Source organism: Atractosteus spatula, chromosome 15 (genome assembly GCF_055471065.1).
Source record: "Atractosteus spatula isolate fAtrSpa1 chromosome 15, fAtrSpa1.hap1, whole genome shotgun sequence".
Lineage (NCBI taxonomy): Eukaryota > Metazoa > Chordata > Actinopteri > Semionotiformes > Lepisosteidae > Atractosteus > Atractosteus spatula.
The window spans coordinates 3091690-3112546 of record NC_142720.1 but is presented as its reverse complement, the minus strand read 5'-3'; the positions used below and the strand labels follow the sequence as shown (position 1 = coordinate 3112546).

The following is a 20857-nucleotide window of genomic DNA, read 5'->3' as shown; positions in this document are numbered from 1 at the left end:
TCAAATACAAAAGCAGAATGTTCCCACAAAGGACCCCAGTTTTTTACACTGGATACCAAATCTAAGCACAAATGAATATTTATGGTTACATTCTCTTTGCCATACAGCTGTTCAAATCTAGAAACAAAGTTAACAGCCACTTCATTACAATGCACTAAATCTGCTACAGTGACCAAATGGACATCAAATGGCCCGTCAAGAGTAATTAACATATTACTAAGTTGTTATATAAGTTGTTTTTTAGCAAAGAATAAGTAAGTCTACAATACTGAATATACGTCAAAAGTAAATATATTTGACTAGATCAGAAGCGACACCCCCTGTTCCTTGTAGAAAAACAATACTGTCCCTTTAACCAAACTTGAGAAAATGTGTGTAATAGTCCTAATTTCCAATAGTTCCTAATAGTCCTGCCCCATTTTTTCAATTTAGCGGTAGATCTTTTACTGTGATTTTGGTGTCAGCTGTGTGTTAATGTAATTTGTTCCATCATTGTCCTGTTATGTCCTGCCTTTGACACGGTTGATCACTCTGTTTCGTTACACAGGCTTGAGTTTGAGGTTGGCTTATCTGGAACTGTCCTTAAGTGGTTTACTCCATATCTAACCTAATTGTTTTCATTATGTTCAAATATTTAATAATTGTACTGCTTCTTCAATGTCACCAGTTCAATTTGGGGTACCACAGGGATCAGTGCTGGGACCAATATTGTTCTCTACCTGCTGCTACTAGTTAGGATAATACGAAAACATAATATTAACTTTCATTCATATGCTGATGACACTCAAATATACATTTAATTTACACCAAACGACAACTCTTCTATTATCACTTTAGTTAATTGCATTAATGAAGTAAAGACTTGGATGTGTGAAAATATTTTGTTACTCAACTCTGATAAAACTGAGGTTCTGATGTTTGGAGGCAAAAATACTGATAGGACTGCCAAAACTTCAGCACTTAACTCAGAGGATTTCAAAATTTGCCTCAAAGACTCGGCACGTAACCTAGGCGTCATATTAGACACAAGGCTCTCCTGTTAAAACAGTATCTAAAACATGCTTCCTACAGTTAAGAAATATTGCAAAACTAAGGCAGTTTCTCTCCACTCAAGACACAGAGAAATTAATACATGCTCTTCTATACAACAGGTTAGACTACTGCAATGCCCTACTATCAGGGAGCACCCACCACTCTTTCAACACCTTACAGCTAATTCAGAATGCAGCAGCTAGAATTGTTACCAGGAGTAGAAAGTACGACCACATAACCTCCATACTTAGCTCTCTTCATTGGCTTCCTGTCAGGTACAGGGCGGACTTCAAAATCCTTCTACTTACTTACAAGGCTCTCAGAGGTCAGGCACCTGTCTATCTAATGGAACTTATTAATGTTACCATCCAAGTCACCAGCTTAGATCACAGAATGCAGGTCTTCTTCATATTCCACGCGTTAATAAAATAACAGTTGGCAGTAAAGCCTTTAGTTACAAGGCCCCTAGCTTATGGAACAGTCTCCCACCCCATATTCAGGATGTCAAGTCAATCTCAGTATTCAAATCCAGACTGAAGACCTATTACTTCAGCCTAGCCTACTCAAACCTTACATTATAGCCTGCTGCATCTACATCTGTTCTGACCAAACTATCCTATTCTCCTCCCCACATGTCCGGTTGGCACCCAGACTGGACACCATCTGAGTTGGATGCTGTATCACTGCCATGGATCCAAGAGGGACATCGTGGATATAGCTATCGTTTAGGAGGAATTTACTGGTCTACAGAGATCTGCATGGAGTACTAACACACAGAAGACATGATGGATGGATTAATACCCTCATTCATTTATTTCCTTTTTTAAAAATCATATAATGTTAGCATGCACAAAGGGGTTGGGCAACCAGTTGACCTTGGACGCCTAGAGGTTTTTATTGCTCAGCATGAGAAAAGACATCAGAATGGTTTCACACTGCAAAACAGAACAAGTGGGGTTCCACCCCTTCACGCCCACTAGCGGAAAAAAAAACGGGGGACTCGATCGCTTAGTTCACTAAACCGTGGTAACTCATTATTGGTCCTGGGTGACTCCAGTGCCCCCAGCAAACCTCTGAGCTACTTGTCTCAAATTAACTAATTAAGGTATTGTGGTTGAAAGATTTCCATTAGGATTCCTTACTTGGAGAATAGTCTCTAGATAACACTTCTAGTCATAGGGTCCAGCCTCACAGAGACCCCAGCTCCTGTCCCAGACTGGCACTGCAGCTCACAGACCCCAGCTCCATTCCCAGACTGGCACTGTAGCTCACAGACCCCAGCTCCATTCCCAGACTGGCACTGCAGCTCACAGACCCCAGCTCCTGTCCCAGACTGGCACTGCAGCTCACAGACCCCAGCTCCATTCCCAGACTGGCACTGTAGCTCACAGACCCCAGCTCCTGTCCCAGACTGGCACTGCAGCTCATAGACCCCAGGTCCTGTCCCAGACTGGCACTGTAGCTCACAGACCCCAGGTCCTGTCCCAGACTGGCACTGTAGCTCACAAACCCCAGGTCCTGTCCCAGACTGGCACTGTAGCTCACAGGGACCCCTGCTCATATAAGTACTGATGGAGTTTGATGATCAAGGGTTATTCAGTGTCCAGGCCTGATACTGTGACACAGGCCTCTAGGGGCTGTAAGACATTCCAGACCTGCCAGGTGACCTAACTGGTTTTGTCTCTCTGGCGATCTGATGCACTTTATGGGCATTCCCCTCTGGAGATTTCGAGGGAGATGGGCATGGAATTCCTGTCTGAGATGAGCTGCGAACACCACACCTCCTCTAATCTCACACCACAGGTTCAGGCATTTTCCTGCTTTTTACTTTTAAGAGGTAGATGTCTTTATGTGTCTCCTAAAACAGTGACATTGAAACCTATCACTTTTTGGTATTTCTGTTAATCTCTCAGTTACTGAGTTGGTAGTGACTGAAACTGACACGCATTCTCTTTAGTCCAATGAGATAACATTTTTGTGCTACATGTGCCATTGGTCTGTTCTTCACTCATGAGAAAAGAGCAGTTCAAGGAAACTCAGTGCAAGGCCAAGACAGACACGACAACCCCCCATGTGCTAGGGATAAGGTTATTCTGAAAATATATGGTGGAGCAGCAGGTGGTGCTCATACGTTGGGACCAGAATTTCAATTAGCAAAGCAATTTCTCACACCTGTGCAGGTGTTGCTGAGTGTCTCAGTGTGGAGCAGCGCTTCAGTGGAGGATGAATGATGAAGTAGATCTCTTCCTGTGCAGGAAAACTGCTATACCATAGCAAGGACACATGATACAATCACTATGTTTGAATGTCTTTAAATTAACCTTTGGGCTGGGTTATGAAATAGCAAAAGCCATTTGTGTCAGTCACAGCAGGAGAGCAGAAAGGAACAGATTTATAAAAACAGGTGCTACGGGGTAGAATAATGTATTGCAGTCGATACAGACTTCACAATAAATGGATCAGAATAGTTTTATTATTTTTACATTTCACTTAAAAGTGACCAAGCTACCGATTATTTTGTTTATTTATTGTTTGATTGCTTACAGTATTTTGTTGAAATGACCGCATAGTTTATAACATTATAATGTGTTAGATTGTATTACAAATACAGTAGACGCTCTTCTCTTCGATTGGACACAAAGAAACATTTACCTTTGACCTGTGAAGTCAGCCCGTGCCAGCTCCAAAGATGGCTGCGTACATAATGCTGCCCAAAGTAACAAGTATGATATCAAACATTAAATATTTGTGTGCACTTAAGAGTATTAGGAGGTCTTTAGGTTTGTCGTCCACAACAGGAACCACGGAATTCACGTCCAGGAGAGTTCGTAACATGTTTACGGAGTTTTTTAAAGAGCGATACGGCCACCGAGTGGTCCCATCCGCACCGGTCCGACCGAGAGGAGATCCCAGCCTCCTGTTTGTCAATGCGGGCATGAACCAGGTGAGACAGTCGTTTGTTTCAACTCCCCTACCCAGATCCCAAAACCCAAATACCCAAGTCTGATCTGCAAAACCAGTCGTGTCTGTGTGAAAGCTGCGGGGATTTGTGCAAACAGTAAATCTAAACGCCATTGTAATATTTAAAGACACAGTCTATATAACTGTGTCTTTACAGTTTTACTGCGGAAACAACTTTGTAGTTATTAAAAAAAGATATAGAGTAATGTTTAAAAAGACTGGATCTGCTTGCTTTCAGTGTAGCGCTCTGTTCAGTGTTAGCTAGTGAAGTATTCTCAGCAGCTTTGCAGTAGTGCTGTTGCACAAGGGGTCTGTGTGCACAAGTCACCCTGATCATTTGGTCACTGGTTGCTTGTTGATCCCCAAATCTTGTCAAGCAGAGACAGAGGAAGGGAGTAAGTAAGCAGTATTGTCCAGGTGCCCCATAGCTGCCTGTGTGAAGAATACATCTACAGAAATTTTGAGCTGGTAAGAAATGAGTGACAGCAGGAGAGAGGGTAACTGCTTTCAGACAGCTTGCTACTACATTACAGAATCCAAGGATCTAGTTAAACTGTTTCCTGAGGCACAGGAGCATTCAGGATGTGGTTTGGCACATTTACAGCTGGTTCCAGTCGCTCCCCCTGTGTGTGTAAAGAGATGCCCTGTCTTCTGACTGTTGCCTCTGGACCAGTGTTTGAGGAAACACCAGCTGCAGGTCGCCTTGGCTGCTGCCTGTAAGCAGTGCAGGTCTCCGTGGTGACGGCTCCCATCTTCTCCGCTCAGTTTAAGCCTGTCTTCCTGGGTACCGTGGATCCTCGTAGCGAGATGGCGCGGTACCGGCGCGTGGTGAACAGTCAGAAGTGTGTGCGTGCTGGCGGCAAACACAACGACCTGGAGGATGTGGGCAGAGATGTGTACCACCACACCTTCTTCGAGATGCTGGGGAACTGGTCCTTCGGAGACTACTTCAAGGTGAGCCCCAGATTTCCTGAGGGGCCCTCTGGACACCCGCCTTGTCTGTGGGAAGAGTGGGGTCTGTGGTGCTGCAGCCATTGTCGAGTGGTCCTGAAAGACACACAAACATCCACAATGAGTGGTGTGAAACACAATGTGAAAACAGGTTAAATTGTAATCACTCACCTGCGTGGACAGGTGTCACTCAGCTGCCATTGCCCAGGCGGTAATGGAGTGAACTCCACCCCTGGGAAGATGGTAACCTCAAGTTACTGAATGTACTGTATGAGGAACAATATTGTATAAGACTAGTCTGTAAAGCCTGCAGTTTGGCACATTATCTGTTTGATTCTTTCAAACGTGGTGATTTTAATGAGACTCTGGGGCTGGATAGCTGCTCTGATAAAGGTTAAACAAATCAAATGTCATTATTATTGGACACTCTACTCGGCTGGTATTCTTATGCCTAATATTGTTCTGATTTTTGTCAGTAATGTACTAGCAAGTAGAGCCTTTTTTCCCCAAAATGACACATTGAGACACATTCTCAATGGAGAGTTTTGGATTGACCTCTTAAGAGCATAAGAAAGGTTACAGAAGAGAGGAGCCCTTCTGGTCCATCTGGTCTTTACAGCGAATTGCTCCGATGATCTCATCCGGCCCTTTTGTGATAGAAATGAGGGTATCGACTTCATCAACAGGGCTAGACAGCTTGTTCTAGACTCCCTCAACCCTCTTGTTCAAAACCTCTCGTCCTTTCACGAGAGATTCCAGCTGAGCTCAGACCCCAGCCGGGCGGTGGGTTCGTGCCACTGTGTGAGAAGGAGGGCTTGTGGGAACTGGCCACAATCTAAGGCAAGAATGTGTGATGTCACCACCTGCAGGAGGAGGCCTGTGCCATGGCCTGGCAGCTTCTGACGGACGTCTATGGGATCCCCAAAGACCGTCTCTACATAACGCACTTTGGCGGAGACCCTGCCCTGCCCTTGGCAGCGGACCAGGAGACCCGAGAGATCTGGCTGGGATTGGGGTACGTGTCCCCTAGGCAGGCCTGTACGATAATGCCCCCGGCAGCTCCTGAGTCCTCATAACAGCTCTGTGCCCAATACGTGAGTGTGGGATCCCTGCATCTGACACCGGCTTGTTCACCCACATATCATTCACATGTGTGAGATACTGTTTGATAAACTGTACTGAGTCTCCACTGAGGCATCTTCTCACTCTCTTGAAATCATGTTCATATTCATAGCTAGGAGTGGTTAACATGTTCAAGTGAGTGAATTAATTTAAGGTAATAGGAGGAAGAATATTTGTCTGTACATGTGTGTGTAAAAAATTGTGAATTCTGCTTGTTTTAATGGTCCGCAGTCAACCAGGATGAAAAGACACTTAGCTGAGTTTAGATTAGTTTACAGTAATTAGCCCTCTCCCGAGAGGAAGTAAATTTTGAACTCTAGTAAATGTATTATATACAGTGAAGCACTGTATATAATAGGCAAAACCAAATACTTTCTGGCGTCAATTTTTTTATTCATTTGTACGAAACTGACTTTTTTATGGAATTAAATGCCACCAACTTTCACCTCCTGTCAAGTGTCTGTCCTCTGTTTGATGAACTAAATAAGAGTGTAGTTACTCTGAGTTCACACTTGAGCACTGTGGGTCTGAAAGAAGTGTCTCTGGTTTAGAGTCCAGCCAGATCACATCCTCCCATTCGGGCTGAAGGACAATTTCTGGGAGATGGGGGAGACGGGGCCCTGCGGTCCATGCACAGAGATCCACTACGACCACCGGGGTGGGCGGAACGCTGCAGCCCTGGTGAACCGGGACAGCCCCGAGGTGGTGGAGATCTGGAATCTGGTCTTCATGCAGTACAACAGGTACGGGAGTGGAGGGTGGCAGACCAGAATAGCAGGAGAGGCACTGGGGCTTCTGGGCTTCACTCCAGCTGAGAAGTTGTTTAACTCAGCTGAATATGTCAGCATTTCTCAAATTTCTAACTCCTGGATGTTTAAGTAGACATATTTCTGTTGTAAATTGGATTCTGCTAAATAACATTCTTGCAGTTTAGCCTTCCATAGGCTTCCATAGGCTTAACTGCAAGACTGTGTCATTTTTGTATCATTTCTTCCTGTGCCTTCCTGTGTTGCACTGCTCCAGCATGACTCTGCCGTGCGTCTGCGCCAGCGTGACTCTGCCGCATGTCTGCGCCGGCGTGACTCTGCCGCGTGTCCGCGCCGGCGTGACTCTGCCGCGTGTCTGCTCCAGCGTGACTCTGTGCATGTCTCTGCGTGTGTTTTCTCTCCAGGGAAGCGGATGGCAGCCTGCGCCCTCTGCCTCAGCTCAGTGTGGACACTGGGATGGGTCTGGAGCGGCTGCTCACCGTCCTGCAGGGCAAGCGCTCCAACTACGACACTGACCTCTTCACCCCTCTGCTTGCTGCCATTCAGGAGGTGAAACTCCCTGCCAAGCTCCAGGCAGTTAGGAGGTTTAGGCTGAGCTTCCAAATGGCTCATCTCTTCAGTGTAGAGCAGAGGAGATTCCAGGAGGATTTTGTTCAGGAATGTACTTATGTGTGGATCTGGGCTGCTGAAATAAGCGTTCTCAGGAATGATCCTGTGTTTTAAATTGCTGAATTTGAAATCTTAACTTCTGCTTTCTGTGTTGATTAAAATTAGGATATTCTCATCACGTAAACAACTGACTGTATTTGTTCTACTTAGTGACTGAATGATGTAGTAGGAAATGAGGATGCCAATACTTAGTCTGTGATTGTATTGTATTTAAGGAAATAAGGTTGCTTATTGCTATAGTGCTATTGAAGTTTATTTTGATGACACAGCCCTGTGATTCGTGATGGTGTAAGCGTGTTTCCTCCTGTGAGCGGCAGGCAGAGTGATCTGGGCTTGTCCCGGCCCGTTCTGGAATGCGCTGCTGTCTTGCAGTGCTCCCAGGGCCCAGGGTACCGTGGACGGACTGGGGAGGCCGACGTGGGTGGAGTCGACATGGCCTATCGGGTGCTGGCTGATCACATCCGCACGCTGGCGGTCTGCATCGCTGACGGAGTCTATCCTGGCATGTCTGGAGCCGAGTGAGTCGCCCGCCTCCCGTCGGACGTGAAAGCAGTGGTGATTCGCTGAAAGAATGAGCTGTTTTATTTCACCCTGTTGTGAGACACATCACTAGTGGACATCGCCAAACCCTCCTGTGTGTGAGGTCTACACAGCCGCAGTTCGGCCCTTCTTGTGTCACTTGTACACTTAATCAGCCACGGTTCTTCTCGGGCTGTATCCGCTGTTCTCATGATGATCCCACTTTGTTTTGCTACACTGTGCTCTGTTTTTACTGTATGCTGTGAGTGTAGTTAGGGCTTAGTTAAAGGGTTTGAAGAGCCTGATGGGTAAAGGCTGGAAAATGAAAGGACTCAGGGGGTCCTGAGGACTGGCGTGGGGAAATCCCCTTTGTAAGTGCTGTAATGAGTAGATACAGGGACTCTGCAGGTGAAAGAGGTTTGAGTGGACAGTAGGGCACAGTGAGGGCACCAGGTGGGTAGAGTGTGTGACCTCCCGTCTCCTCGCCAGGCTGGTGCTGCGGAGGATCCTGCGCCGCGCTGTCCGCTTCTCCGCTGAGGTCCTGCAGGCGCCTCCAGGGGCCCTGGCCCGTCTTGTGCCCACTGTGGTGCAGGTGTTGGTATGTCCCTGCCTGGCATCTCCTGGCACAGCCAGCCAGGGGCCTTGTCTCTGGGTGTGCCCATTCATTGTCTCACTAACATTTACTGTAAAATGTAAATTGGAAAAATTCCAAACTTTAAAAACAAATGCAGAATTGCCCCAGAGTATGTGATGACGTTTGGGGAAAAATACTCTGAAGTAAATGTACTCACCCAGTTTATCTGGCTGCTGATTTTATCTAAAGCAGCTTTGTACCCATTTATGCAGCTGGAGGAGTTTTTTTACTGAGCAGCCTGAGTGACGTCCCTTGTTCAGCCTACATTCTTTGTACGGTGCAAGTCCTTGTTTTTTGTTTTTCGCAGGGGGAAGCCTATCCAGAACTGATGACAGAAACAGAGAGGGTAAGCTGATATTGGTGTTTTATAAGGATTTCAATTTTCCCCTAATTAATCCTGTCCAGGAACTGAGCGTGTCAGTTTCCACAAAACATATTTGATCATCAGGCAGTTTGAGAGTATTGTGTCTGTCTTCTCGTTTCTAGATCAAGAATATAATTAATGACAACGAGGCCCAATTTCTGTCCTCTCTGAGGCAGGGGAGGCGTGTTATCGACAGGACGCTGCAGAAGATGGAGAACAGCAAGGTGTTCCCAGGTGTGCTACACAACCTCCACGTTTATTTAATTTCTTCTTGTTTCTCTGCGGTGAAATACTGTTGGTGGTCATGTGGTTCAGTATAAGTACTATTGGAGCAATGATACCAGATGGACATCTTCTAAACAGGTGTTATACTTATTGTAGTTTGTATTTTGTAATGTAGACAGTAGAATTCTTCCTGCATTTGCAGGGGCAGACTCGACACAGGGTTTGAGGGTTGAAAAGGGAGGAGTGGTGAGAGGTGTTACAGTCTAGATGTTTTTCAGGTGTGCAGATGTGCTTTATCATTGTAAGGGTGTGCATGTAGTGAGATGGTTGTAACCAGCCAAAGATGTTTCTGTCCGTGCTGATCTCGTTAGGGTCTGTGGCCTGGTCTTTACATCGCAATTTGGGCTTCCCCCTGGACCTGATTGGTTTGATGGTGGAGGAGAGGGGTGTCTCTATGGAAACAGATGTACTGGATAAATTAGCTTCAGAAAAGGAAAAGGTATTATTTTATGTTTCTTAGCTTTTGTCATTTGCAACCTGCTACTAATAATATTGTAATACTGTTAAGTACATGGAAAGGTTTACATATATAGATGCACGTGTCTGGAAGAGGTACAGCCAAGCATTTTGCTGCTGATCTCACTTGACTGTGGTTCCTGAGACAGATGCTTTTGTGAGGTCTGTCACAGCAGCTCTGTGTTGCTGTGGTCCTGTGGTCTGAAGAAAATTAATACGCTTCTCATCATTCGCTCCCAAGAGAGGAGATAATTTAGGCATGGCAATGGATACTGAAACAGGGAGCCTGCTATGTATTGTACAAAACATTGTTTCAAAACCCCCAGACCATTGTTCATGTTTTACGTGTATGTGGCTCCTCCAGGTGACTGAAGTGTCATGGCTGCCGGTTCTGTGTGTTTTGTTAGTAATGTCAATTTAGACATTGTTAGTATAGCTGCTGCAAGTCCTTCGCTTGCTGTCAGCAGAGAAGCAAAAGGGATGGGTTTTGTTGCCGAGGTGAAGGAGCGAGTGGGAACGATGATCCCTGTGATGCTTTCCAGCTCTCCGCCCAGGCCCGCCCTTCGGAAAGGGAGAGCCGCACAGCTCTGGATGTACACTGCCTGTCCCAGCTCAAGCAGAAAGGGGTTCCAGCCACAGATGACTCCCTTAAGTATGCCTACACCCTTGGACAGGATGGCAGATACGGTAAACCACGACTCTCTTTGAGCTCTTGCAATGTCATATGCCTCTACATTGAAGCAAGCACATTTCATTTGTATGTTCCATCCCTCGTTTGGAAGTGGTGCACACGTGCAGTGCGAGTTTATCTGCATGCCATATAGAGCTGCTTGAACTTGTGGCGATAGCTGACGCAGCCTCTCTCCTGTGCCAGTGTTCCCCCCTTGCCAGGCCACAGTGCTGGAATTGTACTGTGGGATGGCCATGGTGGAGGAGGTGCCAGAGGGCCAGCGGTGTGGCGTCATTCTCGACCGAACCTGTTTCTACGCAGAACAGGGGGGCCAGGCTGCTGACCAGGGCTATTTCACTCGAGATGGACTACAGGTGTGTCTCCTCACACTGCTTACTTTCCCAGCCCACTGCACATTTTCTTAGTGGTGCCTTTTTGGGTGTGTAAATTGATATTCTAATCTTTCATTTAGATGAGTTTGCACATAATTTAGGAGATATATGTGCATGATGACGCCCATCTCTCTTCTGTCTTCCATACTTTTCTGTCGCTGACTACCTTTCTGCAGGTCACTGTTTTTCCTCAATGATTAGTAAAGACATCTCACTTGATTACTGATACACTAGAAGTGTGTTGGTCTTGAATGCCTGTATTGGCCCCAGTTTCTTTCCTTCTTGATTATTAAAAAGGAAAGGATTTTTTCTTTCTGTCTTGATATTAAGTTCTGAATAGCCAGTTCTGAGTTAGCTGGTTGAGTTTCCATGACAGCGGCAGGCCAGCCGTGAAAATCATCCTTTGTTTTATTTTTAAAAATTGTCCTTCTGGAGTGTGGAAATAACAGGAGTGACCGCGGTCATCTTCTCTTGCCCAGGATGTCCTGTTCCCTGTGGAGGACGTGTGGCTGGCAGGAGGATACGTGGTCCATGAAGTGACCACAGCAGAGACCCTGAGAAGGGGGGACCAGGTGCAGCTCTTTGTGGATGAGGTACAGTGAAAAACCGAACGGAGACCCGGGAGAGATCCAGACGTGCTCCTCTCTGCTTGGCCGCTGTGCTGGGGTAGGCTGTCTGAGCCCGGGCCTTGCTGTGTTCCAGGCTCTGCGGCTGGCCTGCATGGTGAAGCACACGGCCACCCACATCCTGAACTTCGCCCTGCGGCAGGTCCTCGGGGAGGGCGTGGAACAGAGGGGGTCTCACGTCACCCCTGACAGGCTGCGCTTCGACTTCAGCGTCAAGGTACCAGTCCTGAGCTGAGCAGCTGCCTGAAAAGACAGCATGTGCCATGTCAACATGTTCCAGCATGTCCCTTTATAGCTTTGATAATTCATTCTAGTGTCCCCTCTGAGTCTATGCCGTAAAATGACAAATCCTGATGTTATGATGGCATTTATTTCATTCATTTCCTTCCAGCTCAGCTTTTAATGTCCTAGGTCAGCTCATTATTGACTAATTGGCTAATAGAACTTTAACAAGTTCTCCCAGCCCTTCAGATACTGGTGCTTCAGGTCAATAGACCTCCAGGTTCTAATGTAGGACTGGCCAATCCTGGTTACACAGTGGGCGAAACACAGTGTGAAATTGCTTCTGTTTCATGCTGCTGTCAATACAGGAAGCGATGAGCACACAGCAGCTGCAGCAGGTGGAGCATGCTGTGCTGGATGTCATTTGGAATGACGACTGGGTCCACACTGAGGAGCTGCCACTGGGTCTGGCCAAGGGACTCCCAGGGCTGAGAACAGTGGATGAGGTGAAAGAGGGTGAATTTTCCTTGGTCAAAACCTGGCTTGAATTAAAACAGTCAGAGCCAGTCAGCGAGAGAGTTAGATCCTGTCTTTGTTTTCCAGATGTATCCGGACCCTGTGAGAGTGGTGTCAGTGCGGGTCCCACCCCGAGAGCTGCTGGAGTCTCCCTCCTGCCCTCAGACCTCTGTGGAGCTGTGCTGTGGAACGTACGTCTTAGACATGTTCACTACCTATCTATTTCACCTGCAAATACTCAAATGATTTCTTTTTTGGTGTTACAAATCCTTTTTTTAATTTCCACTTTTATGGTGGCAAACATAAATATTTGCATCTTGTGTCATCGCATACAGTAGTTACACCAAACACTTGCCAGAATGAATGTCTTCAGTTTGGACATGTCTGCCTCTTAAGGATTTTACTCAAATTATTCTGAGGCACTGATTAAAAATAAGCATATTTGAAAATGTGTGTTTTTTTAAAAGATAAGCTATAATCTAGAAAGCTCTATTCTGCTGTATGCTGATGCACAGATGTGAGTCATGATCCCGGTAAGATTTTTTTTCCACTTTTTGTTTCATACTTGCCCTGACAAGTAACTAACTTGTCCTGACAAGTAACTGTTTCTGATTTACTCATCCTCCTTATGTGTAGCATCTTTTATTGACTAAAAGTCTAAATTTAAGGAACAAAGACATTTTAATATAGAACCCCTACATGTCTCCACCCTCCTGTATTTTTTCTTAAAAATTAATAGTATCAGGCTGCCTCTGAGGACATTGAGTTGAACTAGGACATAAGAAATCTAATGTAGATTTTGGTTCCTGTTGATGATTAGTCAACACCAATCTCCTGTTGACAGAGATTAAGTCTCCGTTGCAGAAATCTGTCTCAAGTTCCCTACCTGGCAGCAAGAGAGGCATGTCCACATCTGACATTTCTGAGGACTGCGTGTCCACTGTAGTGAACTGTGTCAGTGGCCAGTGATTTCACTGCTCACTGGCTGCAGCCGAGTGATGTCATCAAGCTCCTCCCACCCGCCTGCTGTACATTGTAACATGGGGGCTCTGTGCTAGTGTAGCGGAGCTAGTTCAGATACGGTGACGTCATCGCCCTCACTGTGTGTAGCAGGGACCTCAGCTGCCTGGGATGAGGGAGGTCTCCTTTAGCTCATGCGGCTGGTTCCCTGTTGTGTTACACTGGAGACCCGGGTTTGTGCCGCAGGTGCTGCGGGAGGGAACGGGTGGCGGAGGGCACGAGCCCGCGCGGAACCGCGACGGTCACACTAGGCCACTGACAGACAGCCAGTCCAACACTCGACTTCTGCCCTGCAGACACTTGCAGAGGACAGGAGAGATCAAGGACTTCGTCATCGTGGCTGAGAGGCAGCTCGTGAAGGGGATCAGCCGGATTGTTGCCGTCACAGGGGAGGAGGCCAGAGAGGTAGAGGTCTGGAGCCTGCAGGGCTCCTGGAAAGCGTCGCGTTACAGCAGCTAGCCTGGGCTGTTTAGAGTTCGCCCAGCTGAGAGCTCGCCCTCGTCTTAGACCTGTCCTCTAGTGCTGGTGATTAGGTTTGTACTTTCCACTGTCAGGGTGCCCCTTATTCCAGGGGTCCCCAGCCCTGGTCCTGGAGGCTCACACACCTGCTGCTTTGGGACCCAGCCCAGCTCTCGTTTACAAAACCTAACCCTTAATTGACTGAATTTGAACCCTTTAACTGTTTTCTGCTCTTAACCATGTTCATCTTTGCCTCTTACCACTGCATTTCATAAGAAACATAGAATTTCATACTTATGAATAGAAAAGAACTTGCATATGTTCCAATCAAGCAGCTTGCTAGTTCAGTTCTAAGGCTTCAATTCAGCTTGACAAGAATAGACACCGGCAGGTGTGGAGGTCTCCAGGACCAGGATTGGGGACCCATGTTTTACTCCACTTTAGTGACCTTCAGTCCTGGTACTGGAGAGCCACATCCTTGGAGGCTCAAATAGACATTGCTGAAGCACTGCTGACCTGCGACTCATTAATTTAGTGTTTCCAAGTACACCTGGAGTCAAAGCCAGACCATGCTGAAGCTCCTGGGATCAGGACTCGTGTTGCTTTTCTAGCCCACTGGGAAGCTGAGCTGATGAAGCTGGTGAGGAACACTGAGTGGTGCTGCAGTGTGGTGTGCAGGTCCTGCCACGGTCTAGTTCAGGGGATTTAAGCTCCTCTGTCCTCTGGGTTTATTCCAGTAAAAACATTTTGCATAATGGATTTTATTTTTCTTCAGTCTGTTGTTAAGGAGCTGGAACCCTGGAAGGGCCGGGGTTTAAATCCGCGTGTGTGAGTGACGGTTGTCTGTTACTGCTGTCTGTTTCGGCGGGCTGACCCTGTTCCCAATCTCCAGGCTCGAGAGGCGGCGCGCCCCCTGGCGCAGGACGTGGAGTCACTGTCGGAGCGGCTGGGTGCGGCCAGCCCCTCCCTCTCCTCTGCGCACAGACTGTCCAAGGAAGTGGGCCAGCTGACCGACGTGGGTAGCTTCCCTGCTCTTCACAAAGGAAGGCCTGAAAGGGATTAGCAGATAGGATGGAAAATGTAAAGGTTTATTCTATGCTGAAAAAAGAAGAGAAAAAACACAAAATTTTGGCTGTGGAGCCTTCTTTGGGTGTGTCATCCGAAGAAGACTCCACAGCCGAAACGTTGTGTTTCTTTTCTTCTCTTTTCAGCATGGAATTAACCGTTACTTGTTCCTTTGCAGCCTACGCATGCTGACGCAGCTCCCTACTTGAACTAGGATGGAAAATAACTGTTCCCAGTTTTAGTTAGTTTTTTCATGATACTGTAGTTGATAGTGATAACCAGGGTTAATTCTGTTCTTGCTGTGTTCTCGCTGGGTCTTGTGAAAATGGCTGCAATCCAGTGCAGTTCAGTATTATAGTTAATAACTAATCCTTCTTTCTGTGAGTTCACGTGTGTGTAGCAGTGGCAGAATGTCAAGCATGACATGCAGACAGGTCACCTATTAAGATTATTTTTAATGCCGCGTGCCATTTCTACAGCACCTTTTATAATGACAAACACAAAACATCACTGGGTTATAAAAGTGGTAGCTGTTAATAATAAATTGTATAATTTTAGCATTACTTCTCTTAAACATAGATTTAACGTGTTGAATCTGTCTCTGCAGGCGGTTGAGAGTACTGTTATACCCCAGGTACAGAGGAGGGAACTTCAGAACAAACTGAAAGCCCTGCAGAGGACGACCAACACCACTGTCAGGAAACTGGAGATCAAAGAGGTAGAGAATGAATATTAAGTGCAGAAACTCATTTGCACAGTTCCCCAGTTTTAAAGAGTGTGTAGCCTACTGAAGAAGATTGTTAAAATGTTCACAGGAGAGCTGGTAAGTTACAGTACTGTGTGGAATGCATGATTCAAGCTATTATATGAATGAGAAGTCATGTTACAACTTTTTACAACTCATGAGAAAACAATCTTAGTTATCTGTCATGTAGTAACTTGTGTTTGGAATTAAAAGAGCAGTTAAGATCCAGGAATCTGTATTGAACAAACAGCTGGGTTGAATCTATCCACAATAATATGGCGTTGTATGTTCTCCTCAGACATCACATCCAGTGTTGCTAATTCATTGAAGATAAAGGTAGCTCATACTTAACATTGCTGTTGTTTATCATCAAATTACTTTTGTCTGTTGCCCAACAGTAATGCTCAGTTTGCACATAGCTATTGTTTTCTATATATGAGGAATAATCACATGGACTCCGAGTCCTGAAAATAGGACTCGGAGTCCATGTGATTATTCCTCATATATAGTCATGTGAAAAAGAAAGTACACGCTCTTTCAATTCTATGGTTTTATCTTTCAGGACATAAAAATTCATCTGGTCCTTACCAGGTACTAGAATTAGGTAAATCTAACCTCAGGTGACAAACAACACATAATAGGTTCCACTATGTCATTATTTATTTAACACAAAATAAGCCGACATGCAGAAGCCATGTGTGAAAAACGAAGTACACCCCATGATTCAGTAGCTTGTAGAACCACCTTTAGGAGCAATAACTTGAAGTTACCGTTGTGTGTATGAGTTTTTCAGTCTCTCACATCGTTTTGGAGGAGTTTTGGCCCACTCTTCTTTACAACATTGCTTCAGTTCATTGGTGTTTGAGGGCATTTTTTATGCACAGCTCTCTTTAGGTCCCACCACAGCATCTCAAAGGGGTTGAGGTCTGGACTTTGACTTAGCCTTTCCAACACTTTGATTCTTTTCCTTTTCAGCCATCCAGTTGTAGATTTGCTGGTGTGCTTGGGATCATTGTCCTGTTGCATGACCCAATTTTGGCCAAGCTGTCGGACAGATGGCCTCACATTTGTGTCTAGAATACTTTGGTATAAAGAGGAGTTCAAGGTCAACTCAGTGACTGGAAGGTGTGCAGGTCCTGTGGCTGCAAAACACACCCAAATCATCACCCCTCCACCATCGTGCTTGATTGTTGGTATGAGGGGTTTGTGGTGATATGCTGTGCTTGGTTTTCACCAAACATGACGTTGTGCATAATGACCAAACATCTCCACTTTGGTCTCGTCTGTCCAAAGGACATTGTTCCAGAAATCTTTGGTTTGTTCAGATGCAGCTTTGCAAACCTAAGCTGTCCTGCCATGTTCTTTTTGGAGAGAAGGGGCTTTCTCCTGGCTACCCTTCTATGAAAGCCCATACTTGTTCTCGCTTTTTCTGGTCGTACTGTCATGAACTTTAACATTTAACACGTTAACCGAGGCCTGTAGGTCCCTAGATGTACAGTAGTTCTTGGGTTCTTTGTGATTTCTCTCAGCATTATATGGTCTGACCTTGGGGTGAATTTGCTGGGACGCCCACTCCTGGGAAGATTGGCAACTGTCTTGAATGTTCTCCATTTGTAAACCTTCTCACTGTAGAATGATGGATTTCAAATTGTTCGGAAATGACCTTATGACCCTTCCCACATTTATGAGCAGCAGCAATTGCTGATGTCTTTTCTCCTTGGCATGGTGTTAACACACACCTGAATGCTCCAGGCCACCAAACTGCCAAAAGTTCTGCTTATATAGAGTTGGTCGCACTTCCTGATGATCAACTAATCAAGTGCATTTGATTAGCAGCACCTGGCTGCTAATTACCTTCTTAATCCTATGGAAGCAGTAAGGGTGTACTTAATTTTTTCCACATGGTTTTTGCATTTTGGCTTACTTTTTGTTGAATAAATAATGACAGTGAAATCTGTTATGTGTTGTCTGTTATCTGAGGCTAGATTTGTCTTAATTATGGAAGTTGGTGAGGACCAGACGGTCGTTATTTATGCCCTGATATGTAAAACCATTGAATTGAAAGAGGGTGTACTTTCTTTTTCACATGACTGTATGTGTATTTATTGAAAAGGGAAGCTTGGGTTTGAAGTGAAGGCGAACTCCTGATGAGAAAGGACAGTGCTCACCCTGAGCACTACATGAATGTTGCAGGCCAGCTTGCTAGAAGAAGGCTGATGCAGGAAAATGTTTTATTTAACACCAGGCTGCCAAGAAGGTGCAGGCTCTGTTGAAAAGACACACAAACAAGAGGTTGGTGGTGGACACTGTGGATACAGACTCAATCTCTGTAAGTCCAACCTGTTTTTCCTAAAACTCTAATCTTTATTGACTTAACAGCTGTCAAATGTCTGGAGGAAATCGACTTTGAAGTAACTTGTCAATATCTCTTGTATTGAGAATACTAAAGTATTGTATTCTCAAGTCAATCTGTTCATTTTATTTAAGCAATTATTCTAAGCAATATTTAGCATGCTACAGACACCCAGAATCCTTTGTGCAAAACAGCGGCTCTATTCAGTGATTGTTCATGGCACTTATGACCCTTATGGACTGGTTTGTTCCAGGTTGTGATGAAGACGGTCAATCAGTACAGTGACCAGTCACCAGGGGCTTCCGTGATGCTGCTGTCCCACCTGCCGTCGGGGAGGGTGCTGTGTGCCTGCCAGGTTCCCAAGGTGAACCCCAGCAGCTGGGCTGTCTGCGGCTCGAACCAGTGGCCTTCTGAAAAGCTCAGTGAGAAACACTGGAAAGTGGACAGTGACGTCCTTAATTTTTACAAATGCTTTGTTCTGCAGGGAGGGTGTTTCAGATGGGTGGCTTGTGAAGGTAGTGTATGAGAGGGGTCCCAGGCCAGTGTCTTTTCAGTCAACTTCTCAAGGAGGCCTCACTCTGATACTCTGCATGTTCTCTTGTGTCTTATTCCAGCAGTGTTGTGGATTTAGACAATAATTGTAGCAGACGGTTTTATACTACAAACTCCAGCTTCTGGTATCGATTCTTGCTGTTATTTCTCTGGTCTAATCATTGTAAACTGAACAGCTTTATAGGTTATTTTGCTGACAGCACTCCTGAAACCACACAGCTCTCATTAGCGTGTGTTCTTTTCAGGGTGTCTGTTACTCTTTGAAAACTGGGTAAGGAAAGCTCAGTGCTCTAATTCACACAGTGACCTGCACAACACAATTTAATTCAATGATACCAACCAAAATAGCAGAATTACCAAATTTATTTTTTCATGTTTTGTTTTATAAGAACATCCTAGATCCTAGAGGGCAAATTCACTCGATCTTCTTTCCTGCAGAGCATCTAACATTTGCTAAGTAATACCATATCTCACAGTTCGACTCTCTTCATTTGTATCTTCAGGATGTAGCTTGCAGTGCTGGTGCTAGTTGCCGATGGAAGAAGCTGTGCTCCTGTCCCTCTCCTGATCCTCCCTCTCTTTGCCTTCCAGGGCTCCCGATCTCTCTCTGCTTCTGAATGGGCTCTGGCTGTCTGTACCCGGCTTGGTGGCAACGCAGGGGGCTCTGCCATTGTGGCCAAGGGCACAGGAACTGCCCAGGATATTGGAGAGGCTCTAAGATGGGCTCAGCAGTTTGCACAGAGCAAGGCTGCACACTGAGCTCACTGTGACCTTCAGCAATGACTGTAGCAGACTGTGTAATATTGGGAACTGGCAGGCTCCAGTGTGTTGGCTTTTTTATGGGATTTATGGGATGAGCAAAAACACTTTTCATAATGATATGATCCTATAACCTGTTGCTGTGTACAGTTTTTTGTATGCAAGTTCCAGCATGCAGCTAAGAAATCCACATTAAGAATTTGGAGTAATTGCATTTACTGGAAATATTCATGAGGCTTTTTTTTTCTGAAGCCCCCCACACCATAGTTTGTGATGTCAGCGTAGCACTTGTGATGAAACAATGGTTGTTCTTAAACTGATCAGGAACTCACTTGTATGCCCGATGTTACCTTGCCTGGCCAGAGGCCACGGTGCTCCGGAATGTGCAGTTTCCCCAAGGGCTGAAAGAACAGGGACACTTCTTCAGATTCAGCCACTCAAAGTGACTTTATTTGTATTCTTATGTCAAATTGACATTATTCATAGAGATCTTGATGGGCCGCGATGTGCTTCCATGGTCCATACAATCCTTTGCTCTGGCTTGAATGATGTGCTTTCCTTCACACAGAGGTGAAGTCCAAATGCAGTTCTGATTGCTTACAGTCCCTGCAGCACCACCACCCAGCTGGCATTGTGCCTGCAGCCGCCTGGAGTCCCTGTGCCCTGTCTGGCAGGAAAACACATCTGAGGCTGATGAGCTGCTCTTTGGCTCTGCCTTTGTCACTGATACCTGCTGCCTGGAACTCCTGCGAAGCGAGACACTTCAAACGCTGATTACAGTTGCTGTGCAGAATGTGTTGGTTCTGAATTGCTGTAGTGTTGATCGAGGTCAGTATCTTCTGGTGATGCTGTATAACAGCTAATTATAAAGTCAACTTCCTCTTATCCCTCAGTTTACCACACGGGGTTGGTCCGAAAAGGACAATATTACTGAGTTGTTGTGAAATTGCCCGATGGATGCACTGTGGACACTGCTTGTGCAACACTGTGGAGATCCCTGTTGCAATTCAGTAATTGGTATAACTCCTCCTCTGACCAGATTCCTTTGTGTGCCGTGGAAGAGGCAATGACAGGTCTCTCAGCTTTGTAGAAACAAAGGTACCTGCCCTGTTATTACTCAAGGAGATTGTCATGTTGCCACAAGGGGAGCGCCCAGAACTGTATGACTCATTGCCCAGACTTGCCCTGATTCAAGTCCAGTCAGGCTGTCAGGGTGGGAGGGGATTGGAGGTGCTGTACATGTAGTTCAGATCAACGTAAACCTTATTCAGTGCCCAGGGACAAACCTGAAAAATAGTTACCGGTTGGACTTTAAATCTTTTAGATCCACTGTGAAAAATGTAGAGTTAGACCTTAAAATGGAACATTTAAGGTCCATTTTCTAAGACCAGTACCAATTTCTAAGACCAGTTATTAAATCTTAGTAACAAAATAAATGTATTGATGGTATAGAAAAAAATTGTAAAGTTTGAATTTAATTACAAAATTGTGAACTTTGTGAAAATACTGTAAATTGCCATGTTGTCGCAAAACCCTGGTCTCGCCATGGGAGAGAGCAAGAATTTGCACTAATTGTGACACTCCTACTTGCTCACTAGTCACTGTCACTGTAATGCCAGCAGCCATACAATTCACAACTGGCAGCCCACTGAAGCTCAGCAGGTTTGAGCCTGGCCAGTACCTGGATGGGAGACTCCTGGGAAAAACTAAGGTTGCTG

General features: G+C 45.6%; 1 protein-coding gene across 1 annotated transcript; it reads left to right on the top strand.

Moving 5' to 3' along the window:
• Positions 1–3721: 3721 nt before the first annotated feature.
• Positions 3722–20598, top strand: aars2 (alanyl-tRNA synthetase 2, mitochondrial (putative)). The gene is made up of 22 exons (XM_088934353.1): positions 3722–3976; positions 4759–4947; positions 5814–5959; positions 6618–6809; positions 7238–7382; positions 7875–8020; positions 8511–8619; positions 8963–9001; positions 9142–9253; positions 9616–9743; positions 10303–10447; positions 10635–10804; positions 11302–11415; positions 11525–11665; positions 12039–12176; positions 12274–12377; positions 13503–13611; positions 14558–14680; positions 15338–15448; positions 17721–17804; positions 18082–18192; positions 18972–20598. Exons 1-22 carry the CDS (start codon positions 3722–3724, stop codon positions 19137–19139), a joined length of 2979 nt encoding a protein of 992 aa, XP_088790479.1. The 3' UTR covers positions 19140–20598.
• Positions 20599–20857: the final 259 nt, after the last annotated feature.

What these genes read in the sequence shown, in the direction of transcription:
- aars2 (XM_088934353.1), top strand. Translation starts at nt 3,722, where the DNA reads ATGGCTGCGTACATAATGCTGCCCAAAGTAACAAGTATGATATCAAAC. An exon ending in GTGGAGCTGTGCTGTGGAAC is followed by an intron (nt 12,378 to 13,502) that starts GTACGTCTTAGA and finishes TCTGCCCTGCAG; the next exon opens with ACACTTGCAGAGGACAGGAG. An exon ending in TGGATACAGACTCAATCTCT is followed by an intron (nt 17,805 to 18,081) that starts GTAAGTCCAACC and finishes GGTTTGTTCCAG; the next exon opens with GTTGTGATGAAGACGGTCAA.